This window comes from Drosophila ficusphila, unplaced genomic scaffold (assembly GCF_018152265.1).
Source record: "Drosophila ficusphila isolate 14025-0441.05 unplaced genomic scaffold, ASM1815226v1 contig_791, whole genome shotgun sequence".
NCBI lineage: Eukaryota > Metazoa > Arthropoda > Insecta > Diptera > Drosophilidae > Drosophila > Drosophila ficusphila.
In genome coordinates this window covers 13,470,928-13,489,238 of record NW_025064737.1, presented here as the reverse complement: position 1 = coordinate 13,489,238, position 18,311 = coordinate 13,470,928, and the positions used below count along the sequence as shown (strand labels likewise).

At 43.1% G+C, this 18,311-nt stretch overlaps 4 protein-coding genes across 5 annotated transcripts; 2 read left to right on the top strand and 2 right to left on the bottom strand.

The window, feature by feature from the left end:
* The first annotated feature begins 89 nt into the window (after window positions 1–89).
* LOC108087079 lies at window positions 90–1,865 on the top strand. 2 transcript variants are annotated; one of them, XM_017184258.2, is made up of 3 exons: window positions 90–165; window positions 1,273–1,438; window positions 1,691–1,865. In XM_017184258.2, exons 2-3 carry the CDS (start codon window positions 1,310–1,312, stop codon window positions 1,772–1,774), a joined length of 213 nt encoding a protein of 70 aa, XP_017039747.1. In that variant the 5' UTR covers window positions 90–165; window positions 1,273–1,309; the 3' UTR covers window positions 1,775–1,865. The 2 variants fall into 2 exon arrangements, with proteins under 2 accessions (XP_017039747.1, XP_017039748.1); XM_017184259.2 differs by having other exon boundaries at window positions 151–221.
* A 581-nt stretch (window positions 1,866–2,446) lies between these two features.
* LOC108087077 (protein suppressor of variegation 3-7) lies at window positions 2,447–3,820 on the bottom strand. Its single transcript, XM_017184255.1, has 2 exons — window positions 3,693–3,820; window positions 2,447–3,633 (listed from the first exon to the last, which is right to left on the bottom strand). Exons 1-2 carry the CDS (start codon window positions 3,722–3,724, stop codon window positions 2,571–2,573), a joined length of 1,095 nt encoding a protein of 364 aa, XP_017039744.1. The 5' UTR covers window positions 3,725–3,820; the 3' UTR covers window positions 2,447–2,570.
* Window positions 3,821–4,516: 696 nt separating this feature from the next.
* LOC108087241 (protein suppressor of variegation 3-7) lies at window positions 4,517–9,517 on the top strand. Its single transcript, XM_017184536.2, has 5 exons — window positions 4,517–5,486; window positions 5,910–6,494; window positions 6,552–6,911; window positions 7,138–8,064; window positions 8,122–9,517. Exons 1-5 carry the CDS (start codon window positions 4,696–4,698, stop codon window positions 9,143–9,145), a joined length of 3,687 nt encoding a protein of 1,228 aa, XP_017040025.1. The 5' UTR covers window positions 4,517–4,695; the 3' UTR covers window positions 9,146–9,517.
* A 91-nt stretch (window positions 9,518–9,608) lies between these two features.
* LOC108087242 (TBC1 domain family member 5) lies at window positions 9,609–12,640 on the bottom strand. The gene is made up of 6 exons (XM_017184538.2): window positions 11,754–12,640; window positions 11,601–11,697; window positions 11,396–11,538; window positions 10,912–11,054; window positions 10,499–10,851; window positions 9,609–10,118 (listed from the first exon to the last, which is right to left on the bottom strand). Exons 1-6 carry the CDS (start codon window positions 12,470–12,472, stop codon window positions 9,609–9,611), a joined length of 1,965 nt encoding a protein of 654 aa, XP_017040027.1. The 5' UTR covers window positions 12,473–12,640.
* Window positions 12,641–18,311: the final 5,671 nt, after the last annotated feature.

Genomic DNA, 18,311 nt, shown 5'->3' with positions numbered 1-18,311 from the left:
TGTTTCATTCGCACTTATTAGTAAACCCCCTTTCACTCGCACTCATTGGGGTATTGTATTTTACTATGGGCCATGCAACTTGTTGCGCCGGTTTTTCGAGTCTCAGTTTGCAGTCTTTTTCCAATTCTCGAATTCTCCGGACGTCGATTTCCGATCCTCTACTTGGTTTGTTATTGTTTGGTTTAGCTCTCTGATGCTAAGTTGTTTTCGTTTTTACGTGGGTGCGCGGTAAAAAGTATTTATAAAATATTTACGCATAGTTTAGCGTACGCCGATTAATTGACATTTGTATGCTTCAGATTCGGCTGGGCTAATTAATTCGAATTCCTCCGAGTGTTAATTGTGCCAACCAGTTTGTCGGCGATCTGCAATAGCTTTCGTGATGACTTAAGTTAGGAATGAATGACTAAAGACGACACACCCATTAAGTGTAGTACTAGCATTGCGATTTGCATAATGACGACATTTGTTTTGAGGGGCCTGTAATCAGCACTTGAGTATGGAATTCAGTTTTAATTTTGCTGCCGAGGTCTTGGCCTTACACTTCCCCAGCTGCCTTTTTTTGGGCAATATCAGTTTTGACGTCAGTGTTTCTAAATTCGGTTTTGAAAACCAAGCCAAATCTGTCGTTCGTATTTTTGTCACGAACTCAAAAGTGAAATCTAAATGCAGAAGAAAGCCATTCAAATGCAGTTTAAGGGGAAAACCTGTGTGAATGCATATTTAAATCAAATATTTTGAAAGTTACAATGTGTTTGAAGAAGAAAGATTCTTGTTTTTTAGTTTTTAAATATTAAAGATGTTAGATTAATCCGAATTAATACATTTAATTCTTTTGAAACACTTGCACATTTATATACCTTGTGTTACTCAAAGCAAATGTAATTAAAATTGCATATGACTAAGATCTATTTTTAAATAAGTTGATGAGACACAAATGGGGTTTATTGAAGGACTTAATTGCTTGTATAGCTATGACATTCACTATCTTAAATTAGCACATTGATAAAGTAATAATAAGAGTTAACAAATAATTACTTATATAGATTGAAAACATAAAAAAAGCTGATTTTATTTCAAATAGGTATCATATTTATTTAATTAACAACAAGTGTTTTTGTAATAAGTTCATTAAAAAGGTTCCTTTGTTCAAGTGTTATTTCCGAAGTCTTAAGTTTTTAATGGGATGTGCTCCACTTGGAGGGCGACTGATAAGATTCATGTTTTGCACATCCACTAAACAAGATCCATTGTATTTATCTTATCGTACAGCTCAAATCGCTCTGAACAAACAACACCACTCATCACGATGCCGAATCCACTGTGGTTTATCTTCTGGCTGTTGGTCTTCTGGTTCGTCTCTTTCTTCGTCGCTTTCTTCTGCGCCTTTTTCTACATATGGGTTTATGCCTTCGCCTCCTGCATTCCAGCCCTTACGGTAAGTTTTATCATTTATAGGGTTGAGCTATTTAGGTGTGCTTAAAATCAGGAGTGATTCAATAACCTCACCTGCTAGTTGCATGAGGCATTTTCCTTATCGGGCCGTGTAGATTTTTAGGCAATTACTCATTGCTCGACTTATCAGACCCACAAACGGGGCTTATGGCAAAGATAGCCCGCCCCGATGTATGCCCAACCCAGTATTTCCACAAAAACATAACTAACCGATTCGTTTTGCTACCTTTTGCAGGGCATATCGGACATTCTCCTCCAGGGAGTACAATTTCCGTTCTACTGCGGAAAAGCCATGCTGGAGGGAAAAGCGGCCTTCTAAAACGGGGATCCACTGCATATTTATAAACTAAGTGCCTTACAGATAACTCTTGTTTTCCATCATTTTTATACAATAAAGATTTTTTAACTAATATTTATAAATAAACCTAGTTTTATTCCATTTTTCTATGAGACGTTGATTGATCACCAGATAAAATTCTACTTTTAAAAAATAGTAATTTAAATTGAGAAATTTTCTGATAACGTAGTAAATGATCTATTTTTAATATAGATCATATGTCGAATTACTAGACGATATCATTGCTGATAATACTTTTTTTATCACCTTACGTCACCAGCCCCGATTCGAATTCCCTTGTGAATAATTGCTAATTGATATAGATAACAAGTTAGTAACAAGTTAAAAATATATCCGATATGCTTAAATTGCTGCCAATCAAAAAAGTCTTAAAAAATTTTAATTCTTTATAGTAATTAAATACCCAAGCACCTATAAAAATGTTTTGAGACCTGCTTTTAATGACCAAAACAATTACGGCAGTAAAACTTATATAACTTTTGTTAAAGTCTCCGCCAAAAATTTAATCTTAGATAGCAAAATGCGAAAACTTACCTTAGTTCAAAAAATAAAGAAAAGTGTGCCTGACCTAATTTTTATTTTCGATTTAAAATGGTTTATTTTATTAACTTTTTGAAAAATAAAACGAAGAGCTACAACAACTAATAAATAAATGTATTAAAGAAAGTCAATTAACAAACTCAAAAACGAAAGCACAAGGTAATTTTACTTCTCAAGTTGAGGCTGAAGAGGAATCGCTACCCGGTTCCGTTTTAGTTTACTTGGTGGTGGAGGCCACCGTGGAGTTTTGCTGACCACTGCCGGGCGGATCGGCTGCTCCGCCTGTGAAGCTAACAGTGAGATCATGACCCTGATGTCCGGCGGATTGAGATGTCGCCTCCTGTTCGCCGAGGGCGCGTAGTTCCAGCTCCCCGATGAGCTGCATCACTCGTATCTTGCCTTCGGTGGCCAGTTTGGGTGGCAAGCTCCTGACGGTGGCGCAGATGCTGTCGAAGAAGAGCTCCAGGGAATCCCGGGGTGGCGTTACCGGCGACACAGGCTGCAGCTGAAAGGATTGCAGCTGGCGGGCGGCATAAGAGGGCGTAGTGTGGATGGGCGTGATGGTGGCCTTTGAGCTGATCTCCTGCGCTTGGCAAACCGCGGTGGGTGGAGTAGATGGCGCAGGAACCTTCTTTATAGTGATCCTGCAGGGCGGAGCTGCTGTTGTTGCAACGGATGAGGAGGGTGTGGGATAGGAGGAGCAGACGGGCGGAACATTCGATGGCAACTCATTGATGGTCACGTGCAGGGGTAAATAGTCCAGCATGCCGGAATGCTGGGAGTCCGTCTCCGAGATGCGACGCTGCTGCTTGGAGACGGGCTCCGTCTCGAGATCGTTATGGGCTTCCAGTTTTTGAGATTGATCCTCATCGTCTTCGGCTTCCTCGCAATCTCCCTCGGTTTCGTCCGCTTCCCCTTCCTCCTCCTCAGTTTCGTCATCGGGAGGATCCGTTCCGTAGGGCAGCAGACCCTCTTCGTCCTCATTATACTCCCACTTCATAACACCGGAACTGGAACCCTCTGCTTCCGTTTTTAACTTGGCTGGAAGGGATTTCCTTTGTGCATTTTCTGAGTGCTTTATGCTGCCTTCATGTTTTCCAAGATCCGATCTCTTGCAGCTGAGTCTGCACTCGCAAACGGCGCAAAACACAAAGTGCGGATCCGTTTCATCGGGAAGGAGCCAAGGATATATCGCCTGGTATTCCGGTTTGGTCTTGGGACGAGGGTATTTCAACAGGGCGCATGGACGGCGTGGCCTGTATTCGGAGCGTAGGGCGTTTCTGAGGGGGTATATGGTCCTTAAGCAAAAGTTCCTAGCCTGTTACTTTATTGTACTCACAGTTTTTCCTGAGTTAACTGAAGGTTGGCCATTGGGGAAGTCTTTTTGCAAAATATAAACAAAATTTAGTGCTGTATGACCGTGTGCCAAAATAACTTCAAATTCCACGAAACGCGTTTCAAACCTGCATGTAGAGTTGTCACCCCTTTAATTAATTTAAAACTAGCAGCCCGCTTCGGACCGTAGTGATGATATGTGAATCTGATATGTATGTGAAATTTGTTTTTCCTTCTTAACATTAATATTATTATAAAAAAAATAACGGTAATTGTTTACAAGTGCGGTGCACGGTAAATACGGCTTAAAAAAATAAAGTAAAATATGGAAACGATGTGTTTTTTCTAAAACTTCGAAATCCGTTGGCGGAGAGTGAAAATTTTGCACCGTTTTTTTGTTATTAACAATTAAAGATTCGATTTGTAGTACAAATTCGGATCTGAGTGACCGTATTTGCAATAATCGGCCACCAGACGACTGCAATAATCGGCACATCACATGCAAATACGGTCACTCAGATCCGAATTTGTACTACAAATCGAATCTTTAATTGTTAATAACAAAAAAACGGTGCAAAATTTTCACTCTCCGCCAACGGATTTCGAAGTTTTAGAAAAAAACACATCGTTTCCATATTTTACTTTATTTTTTTATGCTGTATTTACCGTGCACCGCACTTGTAAACATTTACCAAAATAACATTCATAAATGTCTGTGGAAACACATGTTATATATCATCACCATATTAAAACAATACTGCGGCCAATAGAAGACGGTGGCTTACATTGCTTGGTAGTTTTTGGTATATTTCAGCATATGGTCCCATTGCCCGCCGGTTTAAGCAACGCCAACGGTCACACTATTTACCCCCGCGACTGCGAATTCGAGTTTTCCTTTCGATTTTCGGTAATTTATTTTAAGTTTACCACGCATGCAGTGGGTGTGCGACGGCTGACAAAGTAATCAGCAAAGTGCCTGGATCACCAGCGATCTTAAGCACCTGGTAATGGATCAGGTTTTGGGCCCACAGGTGACAAATCTTGAGGACTCGACTGACGCCGGTCTCAAAATGGCGTCCGCAAATTCCGAATCGTTAGCATCGGCAACTCACGAACTGAAAATCATGGATGTCGAAGGAGGAGCGGTGGTGGAGGTGGATCCCGTCGAGGAGACGGCCCCGCTGGTCATCCTGGTGGACGATGACGACGGAGACGCTGAGATGGAAGTGGAGGAGGAAGAGCGACCGGAACAACCGCCGGAGGATGGTGGGAGTGAAGATATCATGGACTACGACCATGCACCTCTGGTGGCCGAGCTTCAGTCCGCTCTAAACAACCCCGATGATAAAGCTACCACCGAGGATCCCCTGCTGGAGGATCCCGACCGGGAACCAGACACCATGTCCACCAAAACCGAACCATCAAGCGATGGCGAGAGCAACCATTCCTACCACGATCCCATGGGTCTGCTGGAGCCCATTGACAACCAGGATGGCGGGGACAGCCAAGACGACGATGATGACTTCAGCGTGGATGAAAGCAGCACCGGCGGAAACAACGGATCAATTCGCAAAAGGATGCCACGAGCACAGCGTTGGCTCATATGGATGAAGAGATGGCCCTGGATTCTCCACGAGCCATCTGACGGCACCTTTGCATTCTGCCTCTACTGTAACATGAACATCAACGTAAACAATCGTGCCAAGCACATCCAAAATCACAACATGTCGCTTTATCACCAGGAGCGCGAGTGCAACTACCTAGCGTTCAAGAAAAGTGAGGAACAGACCCGCGGAACGTAAGTGTTATCTCTTGGGACTAAAAAGTTGATCAACATCTCATCTTTATTCCTCATCTTTACTTGTTGCTGTCTCGAAATTCGCAAAAATAGTTTCATAAACAACAATATCACCTGTTGAATCCAAAAAAATCCCAGGATTCAAATAAATCTGTAATGTTTTCATTTGCCTTTTTATTAAGAGCATGGACAAACAGAAAGAAATCTTTTTTCAAGTAATTTTCACCCAGTGCAAAAGAAAATCTCATGCAATAACATTCACTCTCTTAAATGATCTCTTTTGTTTGTGTCGTGACTGGATTACAAACAATACATGGTCTAGTGGAAAGTGGCGGGTTTAGCGCTCAAGTAAATGTCAGATTACTTTCTCACCTCTCACCCGCCTCTCTTAGACATAACTTATTGTTTTCCGATTTCTTATAGAACTAGTGACAACGAGGTAAAGCACGAGTTCGGCACAAAGAGCTATGTGGCCGCCATGAAGCAGAAACGCGTTACTGAGATCGAGGCTTTCAACAACTTCAATTGGCTACGATGGCTCCGCTGGCATCCTTGGCTGGAGCGCGCCCAGCCTACCGGAACCACTGGATTGTGTCGCGTCTGCAACGTGCGTATGAACGTGGAGTTTGTTTATCTGCGTAAGCGCCATGAGACCACGAAAGGTCACTTGGAGGCGCTGCGGCAGCTGGAATCCGATAAGCCGAGCCGCAAGCGAAAGAGAAGCAAGAGCACCAACGATGCCGCCGCTATTGAGAGAGACATCGACCTGGAGAAGGAATCAGAGCCGGAAGGGGAGACTGAGGATGCGCAGGAAACCACCGTAGTGATGATGAACGGCGAGATGAACTCGAACGAGGATCCCAGCAGGTGGTGCGAGCTGATCCCGGACACCAATCCCCAGCAATGCCGGTGCACGCTCTGCGATACGCCGATGGCTATAACTAGTTTCATTCGGCACTGCAAAGGCAATGCTCACTGTCACAAGCTAAAGACACCACAGGAGAAGGGGTGGGTATTCCTGAAAAGTTTTTGCATCGCATACTTATAAATCTACCGAATCTACAGTTCTTCGGATGATCGTGGCATTTGGGCCGTATTCGCCGATGTGCATCCATGGTTAACCGCCGATCCAGACGATCCTAGCATCGCCTACTGCAGCATTTGTCGTAAGCGGTTCATGTATGGAAACTCGGAGATCAAGAGAAAGAACCACGAGAAGTCCGAGAAGCACACATCGGCGGTGGCTGCTGCCAAAGCAGCCTTAGATGCTGGCTTGGATGAGAAAAGAGACGGCGACAACGATGACGCTGAGGAGGAAGAGGGTGTGCAAATTAGTGAGGGTGCCCAGTCGGAGAGATCAGATAGCGAGCGCACCGAAGACTTGGATGATGACAACTGGTCGGAAACTCAGGAAGCCGGCAAAGGGTAGGTTTGTTATTATGAAGCTTTAAAGATACTTGAAATAGTAAAAAGTATTGCTATTACCCTCTTCTCTCGTTTAATATTGTTTCTACCAATGTTTGGAGACGGTCAGAGAACCTTAAATAGTAACCGATAAATTAATTCTTAGTAAACTATCGTTTTTACCAATTGTCATGAGTGTAAGTTTCTTCTAAATCATTAAATACTTATAATTTTGTATCGATTGCAGCTCTGCCGCAAAAGTCGGTGTCGAGCCTAGAAAGGCGAAGATTCGAGCGGGTATGCGCTTCTATCCGTGGCTGTGCTACTCTAAGGATCGGAAGACGCAAATGTGTAAGTTCTGCCGCGTGCGCTTCCACAACGAAACCGCGAAGGCGAGGCACGAGTTCAGTGCCCGGCATGCTAAGCTCATGAAGCAGTACAAGGTACATCAATTGAAACAACCACCGGCTACGCAGACTGGAACCAACCAGCAGGACGAACAGGAGGAGGAGGACACGGATGCGCAGAGCAACACGGACTCTGGTACCGTGACAAAAAAACCAGCCCGTCCCGCGTCAAAGTTGTTCGTCAAGCCCATTCCGGCAACCATGAAGGGCAAGGTGATGGTGTGGAAGGGTCGCTTCCCGTGGCTCTCGTATAAAAAGAGCGAGCAGCGTGGCAACTACGCGTGGTGCAAGCTCTGCGAGGTATCCCTCTATCTGCCCTCCTCGAAGTGGGCCTCGAAGCATCAGCGGACTTCCCGACACATTCGCCTGCGTATCGATCGAAAGCGCAATGGTGGGCCATCTGCTGATATTGCTCGTAGCAGAGTGGAGATCCCCGCCGTGGTAGCCACAGCTTCGGCATTAGCCAGCGGAGAGGCCAGAATGAAGGCGGCCATGGCGGAGCTGCAGGCCAAGTACGACTGGTTGGACCCGGATTCCACCGACGAGAACCACTGCCACTGCCGAGTTTGCGATACCCGGCTGCCGATCAAGGTCTTCTATCTACGTCAGCACGACGCCTCGCGCAAGCACGCCGATAATATGGAGCGACACAGGAACAGTGTGGCGACTAATGCAAATGCACCATCGGTTAGCAATGCTTCCACTGCGGAGGCGGAGAGGCAGGAGTCTGGTCTGGACAAAGAGAGCGACGGCGATCTTAGCGTTAGGTAAGTGGCTAATTTGATGTTATGAAGCTATGAGGTACTGACCCTGTTTCTCAATAGATCCGATAACAGCACGGCGGAACCACCCACGAAGCGATCCCGACGTTCAATGGAGGTGCGTCGTATTCTGCGCGCTTTGCGCGATTCCGTGACTAAGCGGCAGGATGAGCGCTCGCAAATGGACATGGCCAAGGACATGATCTGCTCCTCGTTCGATATTGTTTCCCGCCTGCGAACCTTGGAACGGGAAGCGGCCGCCCATAACGAGACCGCGGCGCAGGCGCCACCACCGATGGCACAGACAAAGTCACCGGAGCCCCGACACGTATTAGATCTCTTCTTCGATAGTATTGCACCAACCATGAAGTCCCTGCCGCCTGATTTGGCTGCCGAGGGCAAGGCGAAAATAATGCAGCTTGTTTGTGGCCTGGAAGTTCGAGCCATGCAAAGAAATTCGCCGCCTAATACAGGTTCTTCCACAACTACTTCTGTTGCTCCTTCAGCTCCGTCTGTTCCAGCTGCAAGCATTCCAGCTGATGTAGATGTGCATTCCAATGTTATCACCATCCAAGACGATGAACAGGCTTTGCAGAACAATAACAACGAAGTCGAGTCCGTGCAGACTAAGCCAGCAAGCGCTGGCCCCACCACACAGGTGACCATCAACGGAAATCAAAAGGATCTGCCGAACAATCTGCGCCGCATCTTGAGCTCATCGCAAGTGAAAGTGACCAGCCACTACGACACGGATTCTGTGCGTTGCGTGCCGCTGGACAAGTTGACAACAACCAGTCGGATTAACGGAAACGTGCGGCTCAGCCAAAGTGGTTCCTCGGAGGCACCGACTACTCCACAGGCGGATTTAAGCAATGGCAATACGCTGGCCATGCTCCGGCAGATTCGGGTAAACAACAGTAACACTTCCAAGATGATCACCATTACCAAGTCGCCGATGCAACAACAGCAGCAGCATCAGCAGACAGGCAATGTAACATCGACACCAATAATGCGCGGGGGTCAGAACAGCAACGGCACTCAGATGACCACTTTCCGGGCTTTGCTGAGCAACAACCGCAGACCATAGAACTCTTAGGAATAACGAATAATTTATAGCTATAGTTTTTGTCATTGTCATTGTTTAAATTCACAAGAATTCAGATATTTTATATGTTAACGATGAATACTTGCGAGCAAGATAGTTATCTCAAGTTAAGACACCAAAGGAGTTCCTTGCAAGATGATGAACATAGAAACCATTCTTCATTGACCCCTATTAACGAATCTGTTATATTCGAGGAATCCATGAATTTGGAGCCAGTTAGTTTTGAAAATATTTTCGCACCAGTAAAATAGAATTAATTTTTTTTTTTTTTTTAACACTTTAAAAATTGGATCGATTTATTAGGTTTACAGACTTACCCAAGTCCAAAATATATTTAAAGTGTATGTCTTTTAATGATAATCTTCAATTATTCGGAGTCAGTCACTTTGTGGCTGCCCAGTTTAAGTCTAAATTCAAGTTCAGTCGTTAGGAGATGATTTTGGGATCAGCTCAACTCGTTTTGGTTTCGCTGCTGGGGTTCCGCAGCTGGCAATCCGTTTTGCAGCACCGCTTCGCCTGGTTTCTCGTCGCTCGTTATCGTAGAAAGCTCGATTTCCCGAAGCTCTCCGAGGAGGCGCCGCATAGAGCTGTGCATAAAGGCGTTCTCGGGCATCTGATAGCCACCGGTTGCAGTTGTTGGAAGAGGTGTGATTGTGGGAGTAGAAGTGGGCGTCGCTCTCGGCGGGAAGCTGGTCGTGTTCAGCTGCTTCTGCTCGTTGGCCTCCAGCGCCTGATCGATGGGCGCCGATCGTGTGTGCAGCGGGAACATGAACTTCACGTCCAGAAAGCTGCACAGCTCCTCGATCCCGTCCAGCGTCCGGCTGAGCTCCTCGTTTCCATTCGCCTGCTTTCCCACATGATGGCGCACTGTGCCCAGGTAGTTTTGCAACTTGCTGCGGGCTATCTTAATAACTGTTTGGGCATTTTTTAACTCCAACCGAAGAAGCTCGGGACTCTGAAAAATAAAAAGTTAGTCACGTCCATTAGATGTTTTTACAGCAGGGAGTTGCAGAATATAGTTTAATAGTAATTTAATTTATTGCTATTAACTAGGTATTTTGGTGTATTTCTATGATAAATTTATCTATAAAAATTTTGGATCTTTTTCTGATCAAATTTTGGTGTCTTGGGAATGCAGGGATATAACCTAATAACCGTTTTAAAATATTTAAAAAATGATATATTTATATATAAATAAATTAAAGTATTTATTTATCTTACGCTTATTAAATTAAATAAATAACGGTCTTCTCAAAAGACTGCATTTACTTAATTTTTTTGTGTATCTCGATCCTATTCTAGAGAATAGTTAAAATATACTTTAAGTACACTCACATTCTCCAAGTAGCCGTCCATGGCCACGCGATGTGTATCCTGTAGTTTGGCTAAAGCCGAAGAATCCGCCGCATTGCGCTCCTGCATGAAGGTGATTTGCCTATCGATTTGGCTGCCACTGTTTGCCAAAGATGAGGTCTCAGAGACGGTTCGTGAGCGTTGACCCGTTGGAGGAGGTACTTCCTTGCCGGCAGAGTTGTTAGTGAATGAAACACAGGTGAAGGCGTTCGATGGATAGTCAAACTGCTTGGGGTTCAGCATGTAGAGAGCGTGACGCAGCACCAAATGAACGTCCACGTTTCCTGGATAGCGCATTAGATACGTCAGTGATGTGGTGTAGTCGCTAAGCAGCACTAAAATGGGAATTCGTTATGATATCTTTTAACCGGGAAGTACCAGGCGGGGATACCCACGTTTATCACGGATGTGCACCAGCATGGCGACCAGAATGTAGTTGGGCAGGTCGAAGCGATCACTGTCCGCGAAGATGGCATCCCACAGAAGCAAGAGGTCTAAAAGCATAAACTCCCGTCCGAAGAGGAGCCGCAGCCAGCGTCTTAAAAGATTTATATAAAGAAGAATAATTTAGTAAAGTAAATATACAGTAAATAATTATGTAATTATAGTTTATGTTCATTTAAAATTAGTTTCGCCTTAGCAGTCCAAAAGTTTTTTTTTATAAATTGTTAGCAATAATTAATATGGACCAAAACAAATCTTGAATTCAAATGGAATCCCCTGTGAAATTCATTTGTTAACGGGTATATTATTATGGTTGGTTGGAATTACAAATAGTTTGGATGACATCATCTTTTATATAAGTACATATAAATGGGCAAAAAATTAAATTCGGAGATGTTTAGTAACAAAAACGTTTATTTTTCTATTGCAACTCACATGCCAAATATATGCAGCGGGATTTCCATCTTTTGGAGATAGTGGTGCAAGTGCTGGTCCTGCTTGGCGAGAATTTTGTCCCGTATGAAGTTCAGCTGGCTGATAACCTCCGCCTCCGACGGCGTCTCATTGTCCCCGGGGCTCTGAAAGAGGAGTGGGTAGCGCGATAAGAATTGGGTTGCTGCACCCGCAAACTGCGACGCACCTCGGCTCGTTGTTCGATATGGCCACCGGGAGTGGAGACCAGATTCGAGACGCGATAGTACGACTCCACGGAGGCCATCAGGCGGGAGAACAAAGAGCTATAAAAAGGGCATGCATTTACACTTTGGTATTTTATATAATTGGTTATACGTACTAAGTATCCGCCTCCAGATAGGCGGGATCCAGTACGTCGAGCAGCGTGGGATTGATGTCTGTCTTGGCCAGCTCGCTGAAGTGCAGCAAAGATTGGTGGTCGCTGTAGACCACAAAGATTATGGGGGCCAGGATCTCGTGCATTCCCTGTCTGTAGCACATGTACGGATGCTCCCTGGCGTAGTAGAATAGTATGTTTACCATGGCATTCTGCACCAATGGCTTGCGGAAGAAGTCCACGCCCGGAAAGGTGCGCACCACATCCTGTCGGATGACTGCGAATAGCTCTTGATCGCTGAAGTACTGATTCCAGACGCTTTGCGTCGATTGCGACAGCGGGTCATCGTTGCAATCCACTGCTAGTTGATGGGGATTCCGAACATAGTCCGCCCGGAACTTGTCGTACCTTACGCGCTGCTGGAGCCTCTGGGATGTCCAGGTTCTGTGCTCCGAAGTCAGAACACGCAAAAGGAGTGCCCAATGGACACTCCGAAACTTGGACATTTTGAGGTCTCCTGCGAATGCCGACTGCCGGAGAGTTTCCGGCTCTGCGTCAAGGTTTTCCAGCAGCTGCGTCCATTCTTGTCGGTAGCGCTCCACCGAGTTCATGGCTCCCGCTTCCGGAATTATCCGATATCCACCGTTTTGCGGCGGGTGCTCCCAACTTTCCTTTACCGTCTTTCCGTTCAATGTGATGGCTTCTATGCCCCAAACTGTCATCGCTTGTCGCTGGCTGGACACTAAATGCAGGCGGTCGTCCGCTCGGTCTCCATGTCAACGATAGATGCCGGGTGGAGAAGGGGGTAGCGCCAAATAAAACACAAACAATGGGGTTTCTTCAAAGAAAGTAGATGCGGTTCAGTTCCAAGAGATAACAGTCAGATTAGTGTGACCGCAGGCTGGACGTTAGAATATACCAATTACTCATATTCTCTTAGTAACATAAACTGTTTTATTTTACAAAAATACTGCAACTGTGTATTAGAAATAACGGTTTTTTTTTATTTAAATTTCAAACCTTGAACTTTTCTTAATCTTGAGTTTTTACTTTATTATAATTTAAGAAGCTAATTCAGGAAAGCTTTGGAAGGATTCTGGTTCGAATACGGCTTTTCTGCTGATCTTAGCTCTTTTACCAAAATAGTTTTTAAATTCAATGCTATAATTGCTGTGAGCTCCATTTGATTGGTTAGGATTAAGCCCAGAGCTATAAAATGAAACTGAATATCTCATTAATTTGAATTTTAGCCGAGTCATCGAAGCAAAAAACATTTGCCATTAGCATTTAGTAAAGAATAATATGAATGTGTAACCAGGGTATTGCTTATACAGTCAAGCTTCATATAAACTAACTTTTAGGTCGCCAAACACCTTTTGTGAATATACGATGGCTGCAGCTAAAGAAGTTAGACTTTGACTTTGTTTGCCGATCCGCTTCTAATGAGCACATATGAATGCATTAGAGAAAAAATCCGACAAAAAGTTATTAGCTTTAAATTCGCATTTATTTTCGCGTTCTGCTTCACGTATGCAGTGTTTATCAAATCACGCAACTATTGAGGTCAATGCTTGTCGCTATAATATGCAACAATTAATTCATGATAATGCTAAATCGTCGTCAGCGACGCGGATCCAACCAGGAAATAGAAGACAATAACGAAATGCGAAGACGCGCGCCGGCGCATTAGCTCTCGGCACCAACGGATCGCTTCGGATCGGATCGAATCGGATTGGCAGAAGTTTTGGCCCCTTGCGATGCTAAAAGTTGCAAATAAACCAACCGACACATCTGCTAATGGCCACTAAAGTTTTCTAATTTTTATTGTGTGCCGGTGCCATGACATGCCGGTCAATGTCGTTTTTTGATCTAGTCTTAAGTAATTTTTCTAATCTCTTTGGGGCTTGAACTTGAACGATCGATGGCTTTGACCCAATGACTGAATGCCGAATCTCTGCGGTGGGTGGATGGGTTGGCAAATTGCTGGGTTACCATGTTGGTGGGTCAGTGGCTTAGTGCGTGGCTCGGTGAATCATTCAAGTGTGTCCAGGGTAATAATTATGCGTTCAAGAACTTCCACAAGATTTATGGCTTCCATATTTTTCAGGCAAGGAACCATAAATTGTAGGAAACAGAATATAAATGCATTACCTCGCTGCATGCCAATTTTTTTTGGCCAGTTCGCCTCCGAGTGGCAATAAAGTGCAGTCTTTATATTGCATTTGCATAAGACCAAGCGCCGCATAAACGCAACCAGATATCGCACGTATGCGTCACATTGGCTCCGATTTATAATTTCTCGGTCAAAGTCAATGTCAATGCAAATGGCGAAAAACCAGCAAGACTCCGCCGCATTCGCATTAATAACAATAATCAGTCAATGGGGCTATTTGGCTTTAACCCTCCTCTATTTCTCCTCACCCTCGGACTCGAAAGAAAAAAAAAACGGTCAAAATGCGAACGAGTTTTGGCCGCTTATCAAAAGCTTAGCTTTTGCCTTTGGCCTGAGAACTCGTTTGCTGTGCCGCTGACTTTGGGCCCTGTTACAATTTGCTTTTGCCTGCTTAGCATTTTGTATTTCCTGATGTTTAATCAGCCAGCTGAAGACGAAGTCGAGACAGCAGATCGATTTCGGGGTTCACTTTTTAACTGAACTAACTGGTCAGGTGTTTTGAATTTTGTAAGATATAAGCTGAAGTTCAAAAGGTGAAATATTATTTACATCAGTTATTTTCCATAGCTAAATCTTTTTTATACATAATTTTTGCAACGTTAAGTTAAAGCTATACAATTTATTTTTATAAAATGGATGTGGAATATAACGTGTTAATAAACTTAATAAAGCCTTTTAAGACGACGGAAAAATATGAAGCTGTGTTAATCGGTTTTCTGTTTTAATAATTATGTCTTTTAAGAAAACAAATATGTATTTATTTAGCTTGTGCTATACTTTATTTAAGAATTTACATATTTTTAAAAGTTTCAAACAAATTGTTTCTGGGAATAAAGTTTTTCCAAATTATGAAAGTAAAGGTATAGTATTTTTTTGTGGTAGAGAGGGTATTCAACATATTGCCGGGTCTTTCTTTTCCGTCATGGCTCCAACGCAGTCTCGACTTCATCTCTTCATTTGCAGGCAAAGACAAACACGAGGTTAGCTTTGATTCTGTTGGCGTCGCTTTTTCGCGCAGCATTGGCCTTTTTGTTTGGCTTTGTTTTCATTTACATATTTTAATTGCTGGGTCCGCTGGCGAGCTCCGAACTTCGGAGAAGTCCGGTTCCCAACTTGTTTACTGTTACATCTATGCGGAAGAGTTCGAAGCGGAAGTCTGGCCAAATTCACCGGCTGCGTAACGTGTAATGAGGCGGAGAATTTTGAATATCATTTAAGGTTTGGGGATCGATTTAAGCGAATAATAGGAAATCAATAACCTTGTCCACATCCAGTCAAGGGTCATGAGGTTAAATGGAAATGCGAGTCTGGAACTGGGCATAATTCATTCTTTTCGGATTCCAGTGTTTATATTTATATCCCGTGAGCTCAGCTTTGGTCTCGTGTTGGCCAAAACTTGTTCTGTCCCCCAAGAACTTGGGGGCCGAGCAACTCGATATTCAGATAAGTAAATCGCTAGAAGCATTAAAAAGAATATTCTTAAGCCACGCTCCTAACTTTTTACAGATCTTTTCATACGACTTATTTCCTTAGTTTAATCACGGCATCTCTTGTCTGTCGGTCACCAAAAGTTCTTGATTGGGTTAATGACGCATATCTCTGGGGGTATTTTGTTTTATATTCGCCTTGACTGATATCGTTGACTGGCTGGGTGTTAAATGAGCTGCCCCCTGTTTTATGGAGTTGCCCGACTGGTTTCACTAGCCGAAATAAAATAAGGGCCAAGTGGCGTCTTCTGCCGGGCCAGGATTTAATTGGCAACCAGTACTGTCTGGAAACACATGCTTGGTTATGCAAATTCGCTTACACACCAGCAAAGAGTCGAGAATAGAAATCCCCGAAATATATAAATCTGCGGACGGGCCGAGGGCATTTTAAAACCCAATCAGGTTTGCGATCTCCCCCAGAATTCTAAGCAGGCTCTCCGTCTTTTCGATGCCGATCATGATCGACTTGTTAATGAAAAGAGCCAAGCACTTGGTGACGAGTTCTTTAAGCCAGCTAAGCCAACTTCCCCGCGGCCAAGATTCTGTGGCCCGGAGTGTACGGAAATGCTATTGCGCCAAAATAGAAAACCAAACAAAAAAATATCAGCCAGCTAAGCCAACTTCCCCGCGGCCAAGATTCTGTGGCCCGGAGTGTACGGAAATGCTATTGCGCCAAAATAGAAAACCAAACAAAAAAATATCACCGAAAATTTTCGGGCGTGGGCGAGGAGAAAAAGTTGGGGGAACGTGAACTATTTGCTAATTTCTGCGGTCCAAGTAGTTTTATGGCTTATCAATTTTTTGCTTGGCTTGTTCTCTATTTTCAGTGAATTAAACATTTTTATGGATGGACAATGCCCTGGTAGCTTCTAAGGAATGTTGGTGTCTATTTTGACTTCTGTTTTTAACTCTTATGTATTTTTTCTAGGTTTGTCGCATGTAATATGCTACTTTGCAAAAAACGTTTTAATGGACCATTCGTTCTGTGTTCATGTTTATTAATGTTTTACAACAGCGCGGTTAACAATATATTTTCTCAGGGATTTTTGGTCAATAACCATTTTTACTATCATTTTGTACAAGTTTTGCATAGAATATTTTTAGAACCTTCTTTTTTTGCTTGTTACTGCAATTAAAAAGGTAACTTGCTTTTTGTATATATAATATTTCCATTTACATTATTCATTTTTTTTTTAAAGTTAAACAAATTCGTTAAATTCAAAAATTTTAATAATGTTCACCAATAAACTCCAACGAACAAAACGTGCCGTCCACGAGAAAATATATGAATGGGCGCGGGCTTTTGGCCGAAAGAATAGTCTAAAAATAGGGGTACAGGTTTATTATCTTCTGCTAAAACCTAATGGATTTGGGTTGTACATTGCCTGACAAGCACCACAAAGTCGTAAAAGCAATGTTTGATAAATTGGCCGGACGAACGGCCTGGGAATTGCAAAGCGGCCAACGGCATTCATTCGGCCAGTAGATTTTCAGAAGCGTGTGCTGAAAGAAATGTATTTCGAATAAAAAAACAATAAACAAGAAAAAAGTATTAGCATATTATGCAGATCTCGCTGATCGCGTTGTGACAAGTGACAATGAGATCGTTATTGCAAAGTCCATGCCGCGTTGCCCTGGGAATCCATTTAGGTTGTTCTCCTTATACGATCTGTATTTACACAGAACACAATGTTACTTGAAGTTGGAATTTTAAACATTTAATTTTTGTTATACAAAACAATTTATATTATATCAATAGTTTGTTAATATAAAAATTGTTCATATAAAATAAAAAAAAGCATGTACCTACTTTTAAATAATGCTTCAGCTGAGTTTATACTCCATATTCCTAGGAATTTCAAAGTAAAACATTTAGATTGTATGTTAAGCAGTTAAATATTAGTTTAAAAGTAAGTAAAAAGGAAGCTATAAATAAATTTGTTTGCTACCGAATCAGTTCTTGTCCGGAACTGAAATCAAAAGTTAGATCATAATAGCACATTAAAAAAAAAACAATGAATATTTATGAGTTTCTGTATCTGTATCTTTGGTTGTTTTGTTTTGACGCACAGCTGGGGATATGTAATGAGGCTTTTGTTTGATTTTGTTATTATTTTTCATGGCACATTTGAGGCGGGTGTTGACGTGACATTGTGCTCTTCCTGCGGCAAATGTGAAATTTGCATAAATATTTGGCTAAAGCGATCGCCGCCACCTGGAGGACTGACTCGGTTTTTCACGCACTTTGCACTGGAAAAAAAAAAGATGGAGACACCGTCTCGGCCAATTTGTCACCGGAGCTGCGTCATCTGAGCAGTGTTTTCGTAACAGTCGCCAGTGTGCATTTCAATTAGCTGCAATTAGTTCGGGCATCGCATCACCAGTGAAATTTCATTTCAGGTAATTTAGAGTTGAGGTAATGTGGAGCTGGTCTCGCCCCAAAGGTTAGGGCCAGGTTAAGACAGCCACAGGTTAAACGACGTGTTTGCAATGCTAGTACCCGTACTTAATTGTGCAATTTTCGCTACTCAAGAACTCGGTAAGAACTCAAGAACACCGGACGACCTTGGCTAACTCACGATTCCCTGTCCAATTTCAAGATGCTACTGCCATTTTGCCAGTCACATTCGTATTAGATTTAACCACACTCCGCAATGACAGTCATTTGGAACTACTTTTTTTAATTTTTATCTTCAATTTTTCAATAGCATTTATTGAGGAAGGCTTTGTGAGGGAGTTTGGTTGCAATTTGGCACTTGACTTTGCAGTTTTCCACAAGTGTATTTTGCACAGTGGCTAACGATTCTTGGAAACTGTTATGATCAGTCATTTATAGTTAGTACTTACCCTACAAGTGAAGTATTCGCTTCGAAAAGCATTCTCAGTAGATCAGCCAGCTCA